Here is an 18166-nt window from a genome sequence, read left to right as displayed (position 1 = left end):
ATGACGTCTTGAGATAATCCTGAAGACGCTAGGATCTCGGACTCGATGGCCACACAGTCAGGATCAGGGCCGTAGAATTCAGTGGAAAAAACGGCCCTTGGGACAGTAAGTCTGGCCGGTCTGAGAGTGCCCACGGTTGGCCGACCGTGAGATGCCACAGATCCGGGAACCACGACCTCCTCGGCCAGTCTGGGACGACGAGGATGGCGCGGCGGCAAGCGGAGCTGAGCTTGCGTAGCACTCTGGGCAACAGTGCCAGAGGTGGAAACACATAGGGTAGCTGGAACTGCGACCAATCCTGAACTAGGGCGCCTGCCGCCAGAGCTCTTTGCTCGTGAGACCGCGCCATGAAAATCGGGACCTTGTTGTTGTGCCGAGACGCCATTAGGTCGACGTCCGGCATCCCCCAGCGGCTACAGATTTCCTGACACCATTCTGGGTGCAGAGGCCATTCCCCTGCGTCCATGCCCAGGCGACTGAGGAAGTCTGCTTCCCAATTTTCTACGCCCGGGATGTGAACTGCGGATATGGTGGATGCTCTGTCCCCCACCCACATCAGAATCCGCCGGATTGCCTGGTAGGCTTGGCGATGCGTGTTCCGCCTTGGTGGGCGATGTATGCCACCGCTGTGGAATTGTCCGACTGAATTCGGATCTGTTTTCCTTCCAGCCACTGCTGGAAGGCTTGCAGGGCAAGATACACTGCCCAGATTTCCAGAACATTGATCTGAAGGATGGACTCCTCTGAAGAGAGTCCTTGACCGTCTGAGAAGGGAAACGTTCCTGTCTAGGGACGTCGACTCCCCAACCCATTGGCAAAGCATGTCCCATTGAAGTGGACGCAGATGAAACTGCGCGAAAGTGACTGCCTCTGCATGAGGCGTCTTAAGGGGTGTGACTGGCCTTGAAGGAGAGACTGCACCCCCGTCTGTAGTGAACGCTGCTTGTCCAGCGGAAGCTTCACTATCGCTGAGGGAGTGTGAAACTCCATGCCCAGATATGTCAGCGATTGGGTCGGTGCCCGATGTAACCTTGAAAAGTTGATGATCCACCCGAAACTCTGGAGAGTCTCCAGCGCCACGTTCAGGCTGTGTTGGCATGCCTCTTGAGAGGGTGCCTTGACAAGTGGATCGTCCCAGTAAGGATCACAGAGTGACCCTGAGAGTGCAGGACTGCTCCCACTGCTGCCCTGAACTTGGTGAAAACCCGTAGGGCTGTCGCCAGACCGAAGGGCAGGGCTACGCACTAAAGATGCTCGTCTTCAATAACGAAACGTAGCAAACGCTGGTGCTCTGGAGCAATCGGCACGTGGAGATAAGCATCCTGATGTCTATTGATGCTAGGAAATCTCCTTGAGACATTGAGGCAATGACGGAGCGGAGGGTTACATCCGGAACCGCCTGGCCTTCACGTGCTTGGTGAGCAGTTTTAGGTCCAGAACGGAACGGAAAGAGCCACCCTTTTTTGGCACCCCAATCAGATTGGAGGAAAAAACCGTGTCTTGTTCCTGAAGAGGAACAGGGATTACCACTCCTTCTGCCTGCAGAAGAGCATCGGCTCGGTGGGGGGGGGGGGGGGGAGTTCTGAAGAATCGAGCCGGAGAACGAGAACAGAGCTCTATCCTGTACACGTGAGACACAATGTCTCTCACCCACCGGTCTGTGACCTGTGGCAGCTAAATGTCGCCAAGCGGGAGAGTCTGCCACCAACCGCGGATGCGGAGAGAGAGAGCTGAAAGTCATGAGGAGACCGCCTTGGTAGCGGTTCCTCCTGCTGCCTTCCTTGGGCGTGATTGAGCCCGGCCGGAATCTGAGCCCCTCTGAGCCTTTTGAGCCCTTTTGAACGAGGACAATTGGGACCTGCCCGAGCCTGGGAAGGACCGAAACCTCGACTGTCCCCCCAGGACAGCATTACTAGGGTAAGTCGCAATGCAGACATTGCGAGGTTAAGGACACCACCTGCGGCACAGATGTACATGTGCTCAAGACCAGCTGCGCAAGACCAGCTGAAATAGCTTAGAGTGCCCATACGGCTGCGAATGCCGGAGCAACCGACACGCTGATAGCTTCACAGACAGATTTCAACCAGAGGTCCATCTGTCTGTCAATGGCATCTTTAAGTGAAGTCCCATCTCCACTGCAACTATGGATCTAGCCGCAAGCCTGGAGATTGGGGGATCCACCTTTGGACCCTGGGTCCAGCGCTTTACCACGTCAGGGGGAAGGGATAACGTGTATCCTTAATACGTTTGGAGAAAACGCTTATCTGGTAAGCGTGGTGTTTCTGAACTGCTTCTCTGAAGTCAGCGTGGCCAGAAAAGTACTCAATATACGCATGAGATACTGAAAAAAGGATTTCTCCTGCTGTGAAGCTGACTCCTCCCCTGGGGGAGCTGAGGGAGAAATATCCAACATTCCATTGATGGACGCTATAAGATCATTCACTATGGCGTCACCATCCGGTGTATCCGGATTGAGAGCGGTGTCAGGACCAAAGCCCTGATCAGCTACGTCTGCCTCATCATACAGAGAGTCCTCCTGCTGGGACCCTGACCAGTGATGAAGCCGAGTGCCGCACCCAGCGAGCTAGCTTAGGCTGTCTGGGACTGTCGTCCGTGTCAGAGCCTTCACCCTGGAATGCCTGGGACCCCCCCGGAGCACTGATTATGTTCCAAATGAGGGTGGCCAGGGAGCATTAATCAAGATTGCCCATGGCCTGTCTGGACTGCAAAGTCTCTATCCCATGACAATCTATCAGCCGAAACTGCAACTCCGTCCCTGTCCCTGGACAGGGTTCACAGATGGTTCCTTTGGCCACCTCTAGTAGAGACCCCGGCTGACCAAGTGCTACAGGGGAGCATTGCACACAATGGGGGTCAGTGGAACCTGCCGGTGGAACAGTATCACATGCAGGAAAAGCAGCATAGAAAGCCTGTGTTGCTTTTTTGCTGCTGTATTCTAACCATCTATGCAATGTATAGCATACAAGCATAAACACTTCAGCACATGCAATACAAGCAGCATAGAAAGCCTGTGCCTTGGCACCCTTGCTTTTTTGCTGCTGTTGTCCAGCCATCTAGGAGAATATAGCCAAGAGTAGCGACCGTACAGTGCAATGTATAGCATACAAGCATAAGTACAAATGAACACTTCAGCACATGCAGTACAAGCAGCCTATAAAGCCTGTGCCTTGGCACCCATGCTTTTTTGCTGCTGTTGTCCAGCCCTCTAGGAGAATATAGCCAAGAGTAGCGACCGTACAGTGCAATGTATAGCATACAAGCATAAGTACAAATGAACACTTCAGCACATGCAATACAAGCAGCCTAGAAAACCTGTGCCTTAGCACCCTTGCTTTTTTGCTGCTGTTATCTCGCCATCTAGGAGGGCATATAGCCAAAGATAGCGACCTACAGTGCAGTGTATAGCATACAAGCATAAAATACAAATGGACACTTCGGTATTTAGTGGGGTCAGCACTTCAGGTGCTGCTTACCGCCCGCCTATAACGCGGGTGTGTGGTCGCCAGAGCCCTGTGACTGGTTGCCCAGAGCATGTCTCCGTTCCCCAGCTCGGACTGCGTGCAGGAATGGCTGCCGGCGTCCTTCTCCAGCTCGTGTGACGAGGGGCGGGCCGTGGGCGTGCCCCAGACAAGAGCGGGAAACTGGCGTCCCACTGTGTCCAGTGAAGGGGGCTGGAGAATGCAAAGCAGACTCCAGCCCTCGGCGCTGACTGTCTGTACAGCGTCCCGCCTCTCCCCTGACTGGCAGGGCTGGAGGCGGGAACGAAACGAAAACTAGGCCGCAAAGCCGGGGACTCGAGTAATAAGCGCGGCCGTCCATGTGCACGGCCAGCGCGGAAGTCCCCGGCGCACCACAAGTCCCAGCCGCGCCACAATGTAAAAAACACCCAGCAGCGGCCGGCGCGGCAGTTCCCAATACATAAAGTCACTCAGCAAAGCTGTAGTGAATAATAGCACGAGCGCTCCGCGCTGTTGCCCCCGGCGCACTAACACTCCCAGCAATGCTGGTGTGTGTGTGCGCGCTTGCCCGGGGACACAGAGTACCTTAATGTAGCAGGGCCTGTCCCTGACGATACTCAGCTCCATATCCAGCAGGTTCTCTGGGTCTGTGGATGGAGCCCGGTCTCAGTGCCTGGAGACCTGTAAGATCCCACTTCGCCCAGAGCCCTGAGGGGGGATGGGGAAGGAAAACAGCATGTGGGCTCCAGCCTCCGTACCCGCAATGGGTACCTCAACCTTAACAAACACCCGACAAAAGTGGGGTGAGAAGGGAGCATGCTGGGGGCCCCATATGGGCCCACTTTTCTTCCATCCGACATAGTCAGCAGCTGCTGCTGACTAAAAACAGTGGAGCTATGCGTGGATGTCTGACCTCCTTCGCACAAAGCTTGAAAACTGATCAGCCCGTGATCCCACGGGGGGTGTATAGCCAGAAGGGGAGGGGCCTTACACTTTTTAGTGTAATGCTTTGTGTGGCCTCCGGAGGCAGTAGCTATACACCCAATCGTCTGGGTCTCCCAATGGAGCGCCGAAGAAATGTTGTACAGACAACTTTTGTTTTTATTTATTACATTGAAATCTATGAATGTGGAACTATTAGGCCCTGAGCGCACACTGCATTTTTTCTCAAGACAATTCTCTGTAGATTTTCTTGAGAAAAAGAATGAGCATGTCACTTATTTTTGCAGGTACCTGCGGTATTCACTACATTGACTGTAATGTAATTATGAAATAGCGCAGGGAATAACGCAGGTAGCAAGTGATGTGCGTTTCATTGCATTTTCCTGTGTTATTCCCGTGGCATTTCGCGTTTTTCGGGACATATGTTCATCACTGCCTGCGTTTTGCAGGGAAGTGATGTCATTATGACAGGAAAAGGAAGTTGAGCAAAGTAAACACACACACACACACAGTCATATAGAATGCACATAGAAATCAAACGTACTGATTAAAACTAAAAAACAAAAACGTGGGCGCCGCAATATTTTTACCATCCAGCCAAAGTAAGCACACAGCAGCGGCCCGGTATTCTCAGGCTGGGGAGGGGGAGGGCCAGGGTTAATGCCCCCCCCCCCCTGCAGCAAGGAATATCAGCCCGCAGCTGCCTCGAGAAATGTCTACTCCATTATGCAACAGTTGTCGCCTCCATTATGCAACAGTCCCGGCGTGTTAACTGCTCTTCCTGGTTGCCGTGATGCGGTGGCAATCAGGGTAATAACTAGTTAATGGCAACGCCACTAAGTCCTAGCTTAATCATGGCAGCGTCTATGATACAGCTTCCATGATTAACCTGTAAGTAAATACACACACACACACACACACACACACACAGAAAAATCCTTTATTTTAAATAAAACACAAAAAAGCCCCTTCTGTCACCACTTTATTAACCTCCCCAAACACACATCTCCGGCTAATCCACACAGGTCCCACGACGCTTGCATCCAGGCGCGTCTGACACATACTCAATGCAGCCGTGTTCAGTGAGCAATGCTGCAGGGGTAACTACAGGTCATTTCTCACGGTCGGTAATGTGAACACATTACCGCTCGCAAGAACTGCAGTGTGTCCTCACAGGGACTATTGATTGTTTGATCTGTCCTATATCTATCGATTATCTTTCTATTCATCTTTCTATCTAGCTATCTATCCATCCATCCATCCATCTATATTCAATCTATTATCTATTTATCTCTCTATTCATCTATCCATTATCTATTCATCTTTCTATCTATCCATCCATTATCTATCTATTCATCTATCCATTATCCATCTCTCTTTCTATCCCTCTATCCATTATCTATTTATCTGTCTATCCATCTATTGATTTTATCTATCTTATTTATTGCTCTTAAAGCATTAAAAAAACGCAGGGACCAACCTGCAAAAAACGCTCCAAAAACGCACACGTTTTTCGGTGCATTATTGGTGTGTTTTTTTAACGCAGGTGCGCTAATCCTTCACTCACGAAATGTCTTAAGAAATTTGAGAAAAATCCTTTTTCTAGTGCGCACAGGGCCTTAAAATCCATCTTTCTTCCATTTAATAGGGATACTTTTTTCTATTTTTGCCTACAGGATCCACGTCAAATGGATGATTATTCCATACAAAAGGATGATACTCACTGGACGTGTGAACGTAAGGATGCACTTCACTAACTTTTTTTAATTCATTAAATGCATGTGTATGTAATGTAAGTGTTTAATATGCTACATGACACTGGGCGGAAGCCATGGTGCTCTGTTTACACGACCTGGCACACTGGACAAAATTGAAGATTCTGGGTGTGTATGATGAAGATTTTGTGACTGCCATGGACACCTTCCTACAAATATAATCACCAACTGCTGTTTTCTCCAGGATGCAGCCTCGTTCTTCTCCTCTTCTCAGTGACATCACGGCTCTACAGACTCCCCCAGGTCACACTGCACTCTGCGTGACCTGGAAGTGACTTTTACAATACAAGTCTGAGGAATGCCAGAAGGGGGCGCTACAGGCTCTCATTGTAAATGGGACTTCGGCTCACTCTTTGCTCTATGTTTGAGCCAGGTTAGTCGCCAATGCAGTGACATTAATCAGAAGCAGAGAAGAAAGGTGCTGGACACCTGACAGAGCAGCGGTGGGCGAGTATATTAATACACTGACACTACATTACCTTAGAAGCACATGTACGCACACGTCAGTCTAGAGGGCTTCTTTACACAGGTTGTATGGTCTAAAATGATAAGACGTCAGCCACTCTATATGACTTCAGACTTCTGGATCCTTCCGGTGCACACACTGTGCACTGTGAGGATTCACGAGTGTCTAAGCCGGGAGCAGCAGTTACGAGACCACAGTTGTGCGATATGCATGTTCCCAGCCAGAATCCAACTAATGGAAGCGGCCTCACTCAATATAAAAAGTATTCATTAAGGCCACGCCCACTGGACGGCCAACGCCTACTAGTTGGACATGCCTACTCCATACACTTGCACTGTATGAGGCCACGCCCACTAGTCTGTTTCTGGCCGAGAACATGCATATCGCATAATTGTGGTCAGATGAACGCCATTCCCAGCTCAGAAACAGGCAAATCCTCACAGCTCACAATGTCACAATCACAGAGTGACCATACACATCATTTTAGACTGGACAACCCTTTAAGCCTAAGCCTGTATGATAAATTAAGTAAAGGAATCCAAGTAATAACCATTTAGCAGGTCACAGAGAATAATAGGACACACCTAGAAAGTAAAATTATCACTTTTCAAAGCATTAAAGAAACCACCGGCTGTCTCACCGATTAAGAATCACACTTGCCTATGGGTAGTTTAAGATTAAAGGCAACCAAACATCAGCATTTTCCTATATAAGGTGCAGCCAGTGCTATACTGGCACTATCAGGCACATTGTGTACATACCATTAGTGGGCAGCTCGGATGTGTAGGCTGTGAAATCCAACTTTATAAAGTTTGAAAATTCATGCACTTTTTGATTGACGTGTGAACCTCTGCTGCTAATGTCCGGGCGGGTTATGCACGTGGATTCCCGCCCCCCCGCCGCCTGTTCCTCCCTCTCTCTAGCTGTATGTAAATTTCTACTCTTCTGTTACACGGCGTCTGAGCTAGCGCCTGCGCATAGCGCTCATCTCCGGAGCTGTGTTTCTGAAGCCCACAGTATTATTGTGCAGGAGAGGGCGGCGCATGCGCCCTCACTTCAGATCTGTTGTGACCGCGGGAGCGCGCGTAGTGTCACAACAGGACTGGAAAACAGCTGATCTTACCCCGATTAGCTGCAGCAGACGTCTGCTACGATATCGTCTGCTGCAGCTAATCGAGGTAAGATCAGCTGTTCTCCAGTCCTGTTGTGACACCATGCGCGCGCTCCCGCGGTCACAACAGATCTGAGGAAGCGAGGGTGCATGCGCTGCCCTCTCGTGCACAATAGTACTGTGGGCTTCAGAAACACGGCTTCGGAGGTGAGCGCTATGCGCAGGCGCCAACTCCGACGCCGTGTAACAGAAGAGTAGAAATTTAAATACAGCCAGAGGGAGGGAGGAACAGGCGGCGGGGGGGGGCGGGGATACACGTGCATAACCCGCCCGGACATTAGCAGCAGAGGTGCACATGTCAATCAAAAAGTGCATGAATTTTCAAACTTTATAAACTTGGATTTCACAGCCTACACATCCGAGCTGCCCACTAATGGTATGTACACAATGTGCCTGATAGTGCCAGTATAGCACTGGCTGCACCTTATATAGGAAAATGCTGATGTTTGGTTCCCTTTAAGGAAATCATCAAAGCTGGATATATTTGAGGAGTTTCTGGTTACAGAGGCAGTAATGACAGCAACCAAAATCTTATACGGCACAATCAATTAAAATATCAGTCAGTGGATCGCTTTTCCTAAAATTACAGGGGCTGTTTTATCAGTTTAATTTTTAGCAGAAGCCAACACAACAGATGTATACAGCAGTGACCTTGTGTTTATTTATATGCACTATTGCTTGTTACTTATTTGTCTACAGTAAGGTAAGTGCTCTGTTTTTATCTTTGGTTGTGGTTGTTTTTATTTAGGCTGGTTTCACACTACGTCTTTTTAACATCCGTTGAAAACGTTATTTTAGCGGAAGTACGGATCCTGCTTTTACAGCAAATAACGTATGCAAACGCATCTGTTATTTTGCAGGATCCTGCACTGGATGTTTAGGGGCGGGCATTGGAGTCATGTGATCGGGAGTGAGGGGAACTAGACTGGGAGGAGGCTTCTGACAGCTGCAGACGCTGGTAACCAAAGTAAACATCGGCCTTGGATACCCGATATTTATCTTGGTTACGAGTGTCTGCAGCTGCTAGGAGCAGGGCTGCCTGCACGCGTAACCAACGTAAACATCGGGTAACTAAGAGAAGTGGTTACGCGATATTTACCTTGGTTACGAGTGTCCGCAGCTCTCAGGTGGGAGAGAGAGGAAGGGGAGGAAGGGGGAAAGACATAGATAGAGAGAGAGAGGGTGAGGGAGGGAGGAGGAGAGAGAGAGAGATCACGCGAGACTGGTTCTGGGCATGCTCAGTACTTTCTGGGCATGCTCAGTACAAAAGCAGGATCCTGTCTATCAGCACGCCAGCGTTCACCTGCGTTCGCGTGCGTTATAGTGCGGATCCGGTGACTTGCAGTATTTTGACGCAGCTCAAAAACGCTACAAGTAGCGTTTTTGAAACATGTTAAAAAACTGCAAGTCACCGGATCCGCACTATAACGCACGCAAACGCAGGTGAACGCAGGTGGACGCGAGTCCATTGCAAATGCATTGAAATGAAAACGCATTTGCACTGGATCCGTACTTCCGCTAAAATAACGTTTTCAACGGATGTTAAAAAGACGTAGTGTGAAACCAGCCTTAGATGTATATATATCTTGTAACAAACCTGGGTGCTGGAATGCTGCCATTCATTTGTGGTCCAGGAAGAAAAAAAAAAAAAAAGAAAAAAAGAAGAAAAGAAAATTATTTTTACAGAACAAGCCATCATCCAGGAGGCATAAAGATAAGAACAATTTCAGCTATATACAACCGGTTTGCCCAGATTTATAACAGAAAAAGCCTCAAAGGGTTAAAGATTAAGCCATATATGTGAAACTCTGGCTGATTTTATTTAGCTTGCAATGCTATTCTGTGTGGCGGACTATGCGGGGGGGGGCTGGTCATTATTCTGTATGGAGGACTATGTTGGGGCCATTAATCTGTATGGAGGGCTATGGGGGCCCATTATTCTGTATGGAGGACTATGGGGGCCCATTCTGTATGGAGGACTATGGGGGCCCATTATTTTGTATGGAGGACGATGTGGGGCCCATTACTCTGTATGGAGGACGATGTAGCGCCCATTATTCTGTATGGAGGACGTTGTAGGGCCCATTATTCTGTATGGAGGACGTTGTAGGGCCCATTATTCTGTATGGAGGACGTTGTAGGGCCCATTCTGTATGGAGGATGATGTAGGGCCCATTATTCTGTATGGAGGACTATTTTGGACCCGCGACTAGGTTGGCCTGCGACTTTGTCCAAATTTTTAATTTTGGCCCTACAAGCCAACTACAACTCAAAAATGTCTCCCGGAATTGTGCATTTCTTAACCAAAAATAGGCAATAACATTAGAGTATGCACTCATCATCTCCCACCTCAACTACTTCAACCTCTTGCTCTGTGGTCTCCCTTCCAACACTCTTGCACCCCTCCAATCTATCCTAAACTATGCGGCCTGATTAATCTACCTCTCCCCTCGCTATTCCCCAGCCTCGCTACTCTGGCAATCTCTTCACTGACTTCCCATTGCCCAAAGACTCCAGTTCAGAACACTAACTATGATATACAAATCCATCCGCAACCTGTCTCCTCCTTACATCTGTTACCTAGTCTCCCGATACCTACCTGCACAAAACCTACGATCCTCACAAGATCTCCTTCTCTCTTATCTCCTCTTCCCACAATCGCATACAAGATTTCTCCCATGCCTCCCCCATACTCTGGAACGCTGTACCCCAGCATATCAGACTCTCACCTACCATGGTAAGCTTCAAAAGGAACCTAAGGACCAAACCTCTTTCGACAAGCCTACAACCTGCAGTAACCCACAGTCCAGTACACCACTGCGCGACCAGGTCTGTCCTCCCTTTTGTACCCTTGCCCATCTCCTATAGATGGAGCGCACTCGTGGGCAGGGTTCTCTCTCCTCCTATACCAATCTGTTTTTGTAATGTTCATGACTGTTGTACTTGTTTTTATGTATATCCTTTTCACTTGTAAAGCACCATGGAATAAATGGCGCTATAATATAAAATAATATTAATTTGACCTCCCGCTTTCAGTTAATTTTTTTTTTTTTTATCCTTTCTCGCTTTTAAAAATCACATTTCCCACAGTTAATTTTTTTGAAATTATGAAGCCACATTTAAAATTTAACGCAACCCCTGACTAGAGCTGCAAACATCCGCTCCCTTTGGATTTGCGATATGAAACGAGTGAGCCACAGATTTATTTCTTCCTTGGTCGCACATCCCCGCCTGACTTCCTTCCCTCCCTTTCTCCCTCCCATCCTCTCACATTCCTTTATTTTTCCTCTTTCCTTTCTTTTATATCTCGCTGCTCTTTCTTCTTATGTATATCTATTTTCTTCCTGAAGTTATTAACCTTTCTCGAAGGCCATGTACATTTTTTGTGTTTTACTGAAATGCTTTAACCCCTTCAGCCCCAGAGCCTTTTTTCCAGTTTTTGTTTTTTGCTCCCCTTCTTCCGAGAGCCGTAACTTTTTTATTTTTCCGTCAATCTTGCCATATGAGGGCTTGTTTTTTGCGGGACAAGTTGTACTTTTAAATGAAACCAGAAGTTTTACCATATGGTGTACTGGAAAACAGCAAAAAAATTCAAAGTGTGGAAAAACTGCAAAAAAAGTGTGATCGCACAATAGTTTTTGAGATATTTTATTCACAGTGTTCACTATATGGTAAAACTGATGTGTCATTGTGATACCTGAGCTCGGTGCGAGTTTGTAGAAACCAAACATGTGTAGGTTTACTTGTATCTAAGGGGTTAAAAAAAAAAAAATCACAAGCTTGTCCAATAAAAATGGCGCACATTTTGCGCCATTTTCCTCAACCCATAGGGTTCTTACTTTTCAGGATCTATGACTCAGTGACGGCATATTTTTTGCGTCTCGGGCTCACGTTTTTAAATGTTACCATTTTGTGTAGATGCCAAGTTTTGATCGCCTGTTATTGCATTTTGCGCAAAATTTGTGTCAACAAAAAAAAACAAAACAAAAAACGTAATTTTTGTTTGGAATTTTTTGCTGCTACGCTGTCTACCGATCAGATTAATTGTTTTTATATATTGATAGATTGGGCATTTCTGAACGCGGCGATGCCAAAATGTGTGTATATTTTTAATTTTTTTAACCCTTTAATTTTCTATGGGGCGAAAGGGGAGTGATTTGAACTTTTAGGGGTTTTTTTGTATTTTACTAGTCCCCCTAGGAGGCTATAAGGATCAGCTGTCTGATCGCTTATTTTTTCTACCGAACAGAGCAGCAGCGCTCAGATCGGGACAAATGATCAGGTTTTGTAACCTCCAGTACTTGGCTGCTAGTTTCAGGGCCTGAGTCATGTGAGCTACAGGAGTCATCACATGACCCTGTGCTACCATGACAACCGTCAGAGCCAAGCGATCATGTCACGTGACGTCTGGTGGTGGCTAGTGAGTATGCGATTACCGCGAACGCTGTTAAAATGGCGTTCTCACATCTTGACAGCGCCATTTAAGGCGTTAACAGGTACGGGTGGATAATGATTCCACTCGTACCTGCGAGGCACTCGTCAGCTGTACAAATCATCTGACATGTGCGCGGATCCCCGCCTGCAGCAGCATGTGGGGATTAACACTTACCGCTAGGACACAAGATTACTGCTTGCGGTCGTTAAGGGGTTAAAGAAGGATATTTTCGGAGAACTGATGCAAATATGATGCATGCAGCCTGTTGGATGATCCTCCGCTAGACTTCTGAATGCCTTGTTCAGTTGGAGAATAAAGTCTTGTCCGATGAGATGCAGTGTGCAAGTTTATGATGAGGGAAGGGAGGTATTAATAATTCATACAGATCGAAAGCGAGGAGAAAACAGGGAATAGATCTGTTCAGAGACACAGTACTGCAGGCATGTCAGCATATGGGGGGCTTCTCTTGGCATCTGAACGTTCACCAAACTGCCCTAAAACCTTTCAGGACAGCGACCCTGGGCCGTAACCAGAATGGAATCATGATCACCTTTACCCATTACTGAAAAAAAAAAAAAAAAAAAAAGCTAAAAACGCCTACCTGTCTTGTTGCCGGAGGCTTTGCTGTAATCCCAACTATCATTGTTGTTCCGATAAACATTGAGACGTGTGGGCTGTGTAGAATAAAACAAATAGTTAATGTCACTGCAGATGTAGAAACATTAAAGATACAGACAGAGAGAACAAAACTTACCCTGGCGTATTCTATGATTAGCGTGCCGCATCCCGCAAAAAGGTCTGTTCCATTCAACACAGCTCTGGCCTTCTGGGCAGCAAAAATAGTATCAAATGTATAAAGGAGTTAAGGAACACGGACGCAGGTAAACTTACACTAGACAAAATCACAAAGCATATGAACATCAAGCAATACCTAAATGATAGAAGATGTGGAGTAGTGCCTACAGGGAACGTAGTGTCATCTACTAAAGATGCATCTTAAACATCTATGGTTGTCAATAAAATTAAAGAAAAAAAAAAAAAAAATCACAGCACCAAGATACACTATCCCACAATATTTATTAGCTTTTATAGTATTCATTAAGAAGAATCAAAATTAATATTTGATAAAATGTATTGCTAGTCACTTCACTTTTGCACCTCTAAATATATATAGCGAGAGCTATCCAATAAAACATCGGGGGGTAGGTCAGCTATACACAGGTTACAGAAAAATCAACCAGTCTCCTCCCCTTCTGGAGCAGGTAATAGAAAATAGGCAATTTAAAAAGGGGTTTTCAAGGTGTGAACAGTCAGCGTTTTAGCCTCTTGTATGAAGGTGAACTGTGAACGGGGGACGACAAACATGTGACATGCGTCACATGTCTGAGCAAGGCTTGGATATATGCGTACATTTTACTCCGATCCCCAATTATCGACGGTCCACAAAAAGGTCCCAAGGTGTCCATATACGCTGAAATTTGTCCAGCTGGTTCTTAATGCAAGCCGTAATATACCCCATCCGCCTAGTTTCCCTGATCCTTGATTCCAGTTCATGCAGAGTGGGGGGTAGCTTGTTCCCAACACGAGGCTATAAAACACTTCACCGAAGTCCATATATAGAGGAGCAACCTGGCTGAATCCTTGGCGATCCCCGGTGGTGGAAAATTAAGAAGGTGGGAAGGTGAACTATTCTTAATTAGGCCAGACGTATGATTCCTATTGTTTGGTAAAGGGGTTGTCAACTACTTTACACTGATGACTTATCCTTCGGACAGGTCATCAATGTCTGATCAGCTGAGGTCCAACACCCCGCACCACCGCCGATCAGACATTGAAGACGTATCCTAAGCATAGGCCATCAATGTAAAAGTAGTGGACAAGTCATTTAAATCAAGAGAAGGTAACCATTGAATCTTCACAGACTGATCGGCGCCTGATTGTCTGTACATGTGTATTGCCTCAGCCTCTCTGATTGCATAGTTCAGAGGAAAATGAAGCAATCGGATTGAACTTGTAACCAATGTGAGCTGAACTGAGTGGTATAAAAGGGCCTTGCTCCTGTCACAATTCTTACCAAGAGAAGGATTCTACATCATGTTAGTTGAGGAGCTTTGGTTCCGACTGAAGAAACAGAACTGCTTCCCAAGCGTGCAGGTTTCTCTACTCAGTGGGTGCCCACCAAAAGTGGGGTGCTGCTAGCCTGGAATAGTTGGCCCTCAAAGCCCTGAAATCACGAAGACTCTAATTCTTGGCAGGCCAGAGGAGGGGTGAGACTCTGTTGCTTGTAGCATCTTGTGTTCACGCTGGGTATGTACGATATGTTTTTGCCTGTTGGTGAACCAATAACGTCTTACCAATGTGTGGTTCACTCACCCTGCAAGTCTGAGTAGTGTTTTGCCCACAGGGAAAGAAAGTGAGCTTTAGTGAGATGAGCCCTGGTCCGAGAAGTCTTTATAAAGACATCAAAGACAGTGGACGAGAGCACCACTGACCCTCGTGTCTCCACACAAGGGTTTTAGAAAAGTTAAAAAAAAAAAAAAAAAGAAGAAGTGTATCCAAAATTCACCCACTGCTCCAGCAATGCTGGACACTAACAGTCCTGCTGGGAGGATGTCCTCATTCATTGTTCATTTGACCACTGCAGCCAATCACCAGCCTCAGTTGTGACGTTTTTATGTAAGGCAAGTGGCTGCAGCGCTTATATAAAATTATGGGACTTCACTAAAGGACTAACTGTGCACGTCCAGAAAAATGGGAGCATAAATGTGTATGCCTAGTTTAATGATCATACAGGAGCATCATCATATGCCAGGCTACATTTCTAACCAGTTAGGCTAAGTTCACACACTGCGTTTTTTTGACACTGTGTTTTTGTGCGTTTTTTAGCGCTAAAAACGCACAAACGCAGCGTCTTTAAAAAACGCATGAAAAATAACACGATTTGGTGCGGTTTTGATCTCTGCGTTTTGCTGCGTTTTTCCAATGCATTACATGGGGGGGAAAACGCAGAAAAACGCAGGAAAGAATTGACATGTCCATTTTTTTATTTAAGCTCAAAAATGCAGCTTAAAAAAAAAGTTGTGTGCGGACAGCAAAAATGAAAACTCAGACTTTGCTGGGGAAGCAAAGTCATGCAGTTTTGAGGCCAAAAACGCACGCGAAAAACGCACTGTGTGAACTTACCCTAACTCTGTAAAGGGGACACAGTCATTCTACCCTTCTCTGAGAAGGGACAAGATGTGTATTTTAAGGTGTATATTCATATAAAAAAGAGAATTTTGTTTACTTACCGTAAATTCTTTTTCTTATAGTTCCGTATTGGGAGACCCAGACCATGGGTGTTTAGCTTCTGCCTCCGGAGGACACACAAAGTACTACACTTAAAAGTGTAGCTCCTCCCTCTGAGCTTATACACCCCCTGGAGAACCAGATCTAGCCAGTTTAGTGCAAAAGCTGAAGGAGAATAGCCACCCACAAGTAAAAACAGAGCAAGAACCGGAACAACCGGAGACTCTGTCCACGACAACAGCCGGTGATAACACGCGGAACAAGAAATTGCCAACAGGCAACAGTGAGGGTGCTGGGTCTCCCAATACGGAACTATAAGAGAAGGGAATTTTGTTTACTTACCGTAAATTCCTTTTCTTCTAGCTCCAATTGGGAGACCCAGACAATTGGGTGTATAGCTACTGCCTCCGGAGGCCGCACAAAGTACTACACTTAAAAGTGTAAGGCCCCTCCCCTTCTGGCTATACACCCCCCCGTGGGAGCACGGGTCCCTCAGTTTTAGTGCAAAAGCAAGAAGGAGGAAAGCCAATAACTGTTTCAAAAACAAATTCAATCCGATAAACAATATCGGAGAACGTAACTTATCAACATGAACAACATGTGCACCCGAAAAACAAATACCCTAAGAAAAAACAGGGCGGGTGCTGGGTCTCCCAATTGGAGCTAGAAGAAAAGGAATTTACGGTAAGTAAACAAAATTCCCTTCTTCTTTTTCGCTCCTAATTGGGAGACCCAGACAATTGGGACGTCCAAAAGCAGTCCCTGGGTGGGTAAAAGAATACCTCGTGATCGGGCTGTCAGGCAGCCCTTTCTTACAGGTGGGCCACCGCCGCCTGCAGGACTTGTCTACCTAGGCTGGCATCCGCCGAAGCGTAGGTATGCACCTGATAATGCTTGGTAAAAGTGTGCAGACTCGACCAGGTAGCCGCCTGGCACACCTGCTGAGCCGTAGCCTGATGCCGTAATGCCCAGGACGCACCCACGGCTCTGGTAGAATGGGCCTTCAGTCCAGAAGGAGTCGGAAGCCCAGCAGAACGGTAGGCGTGAAGAATTGGTTCCTTGATCCACCGCGCAAGGGTGGATTTGGAAGCTTGCGACCCTTTATGCTGACCAGCGACCAGGATAAAGAGTGCATCCGAACGGCGCAGAGGCGCCGTGCGGGAAATGTAGATCCTGAGTGCTCTCACCAGGTCCAACAGATGAAAACCCTTTTCAAATTGGTGAACTGGATGCGGACACAAAGATGGTAAAGTGATATCCTGATTGAGATGAAAGGAAGATACCACCTTGGGAAGAAACTCTGGAATTGGACGCAGAACTACCTTGTCTTGGTGAAACACCAGGAAGGGAGATTTGCAAGATAACGCCGCCAGCTCTGACACTCTCCGAAGATACGTGCCCGCCACCAGAAAAGCCACTTTCTGTGAAAGCCGAGAAAAGGAAATCTCCTTCATAGGCTCGAAAGGTGGCTTCTGGAGAGCAATTAGCACCTTGTTCAGATCCCAGGGTTCCAATGGCCGCTTGTAAGGGGGAACGATATGACAAACCCCTTGCAGGGACGTGCGTACCTTAGGAAGTCGCGCCAGGCGCTTCTGAAAGAATATGGATAGTGCAGAGACTTGTCCTTTAAGGGAGCTAAGCGACAAACCTTTTTCCAACCCAGACTGCAGGAAGGAAAGAAAAATAGGCAATGCAAATGGCCAGGGAGAAACTCCCTGAGCAGAGCACCAAGATAAGAATATCTTCCACGTTCTGTGGTAGATCTTGGCGGAGGATGGTTTCCTAGCCTGTCTCATGGTGGCAACAACCTCATGAGATAAACCTGAGGTCCCTAGGATCCAGGACTCAATGGCCACACAGTCAGGTTCAGGGCCGCAGAATTCAGATGGAAAAACGGCCCTTGAGACAGCAAGTCTGGACGGCCTGGTAGCGCCCACGGTTGTCCTACCGTGAGATGCCACAGATCCGGGTACCACGACCTCCTTGGCCAGTCTGGAGCGACGAGAATGGCGCAACGGCAATCGGACCTGATTTTGCGGAGCACTCTGGGCAACAATGCCAGAGGTGGGAACACATAAGGTAGTCGGAACTGCGACCAATCCTGAACTAAGGCGTCTGCCGCCAGAGCTCGGTGATCGTGAGACCGTGCCATGAAAAGCGGGACCTTGTTGTTGTGCCGTGACGCCATCAGGTCGACGTCCGGCATCCCCCAGCGGCGACAGATCTCCTGAAACACGTCCGGGTGAAGGGACCATTCCCCTGCGTCCATGCCCTGGCGACTGAGAAAGTCTGCTTCCCAGTTTTCCACGCCTGGGATGTGAACTGCGGATATGGTGGATGCTGTGTTTTCCACCCACGTCAGAATCCGCCGGACTTCTTGAAAGGCTTGTCGACTGCGTGTTCCCCCTTGGTGGTTGATGTACGCCACCGCTGTGGAATTGTCCGACTGAATCCGGATCTGCTTGCCCTCCAGCCACTGTTGGAAGGCTCGCAGAGCAAGATAGACTGCTCTGATTTCCAGAACATTGATCTGAAGGGTGGACTCTCTCTGAGTCCACGTACCCTGAGCCCTGTGGTGAAGAAACACTGCTCCCCACCCTGATAGGCTCG

General features: G+C 47.6%; 1 protein-coding gene across 3 annotated transcripts in view; it reads right to left on the bottom strand.

Moving 5' to 3' along the window:
- LOC142296184 (heterogeneous nuclear ribonucleoprotein L-like) overlaps positions 1–18166 on the bottom strand; it is a 180344-nt gene that overhangs the window by 137978 nt on the left and 24200 nt on the right. For all 3 annotated transcript variants that reach the window (XM_075339486.1, XM_075339487.1, XM_075339484.1), the window contains exons 5-7: positions 13023–13119; positions 12870–12942; positions 9431–9445 (exon numbers count right to left, since the gene is read on the bottom strand). In XM_075339486.1, the coding sequence (XP_075195601.1) occupies positions 9431–9445; positions 12870–12942; positions 13023–13119 (185 nt within the window). The remainder of the gene's footprint in view (positions 1–9430; positions 9446–12869; positions 12943–13022; positions 13120–18166) is intronic.

The sequence above is a fragment of the Anomaloglossus baeobatrachus genome, chromosome 3 (assembly GCF_048569485.1).
Source record: "Anomaloglossus baeobatrachus isolate aAnoBae1 chromosome 3, aAnoBae1.hap1, whole genome shotgun sequence".
Classification (NCBI taxonomy): Eukaryota; Metazoa; Chordata; class Amphibia; order Anura; family Aromobatidae; genus Anomaloglossus; species Anomaloglossus baeobatrachus.
The sequence above is the reverse complement of the archived record's forward strand: the minus strand, read 5'-3'. Positions and strand labels throughout refer to the sequence as shown.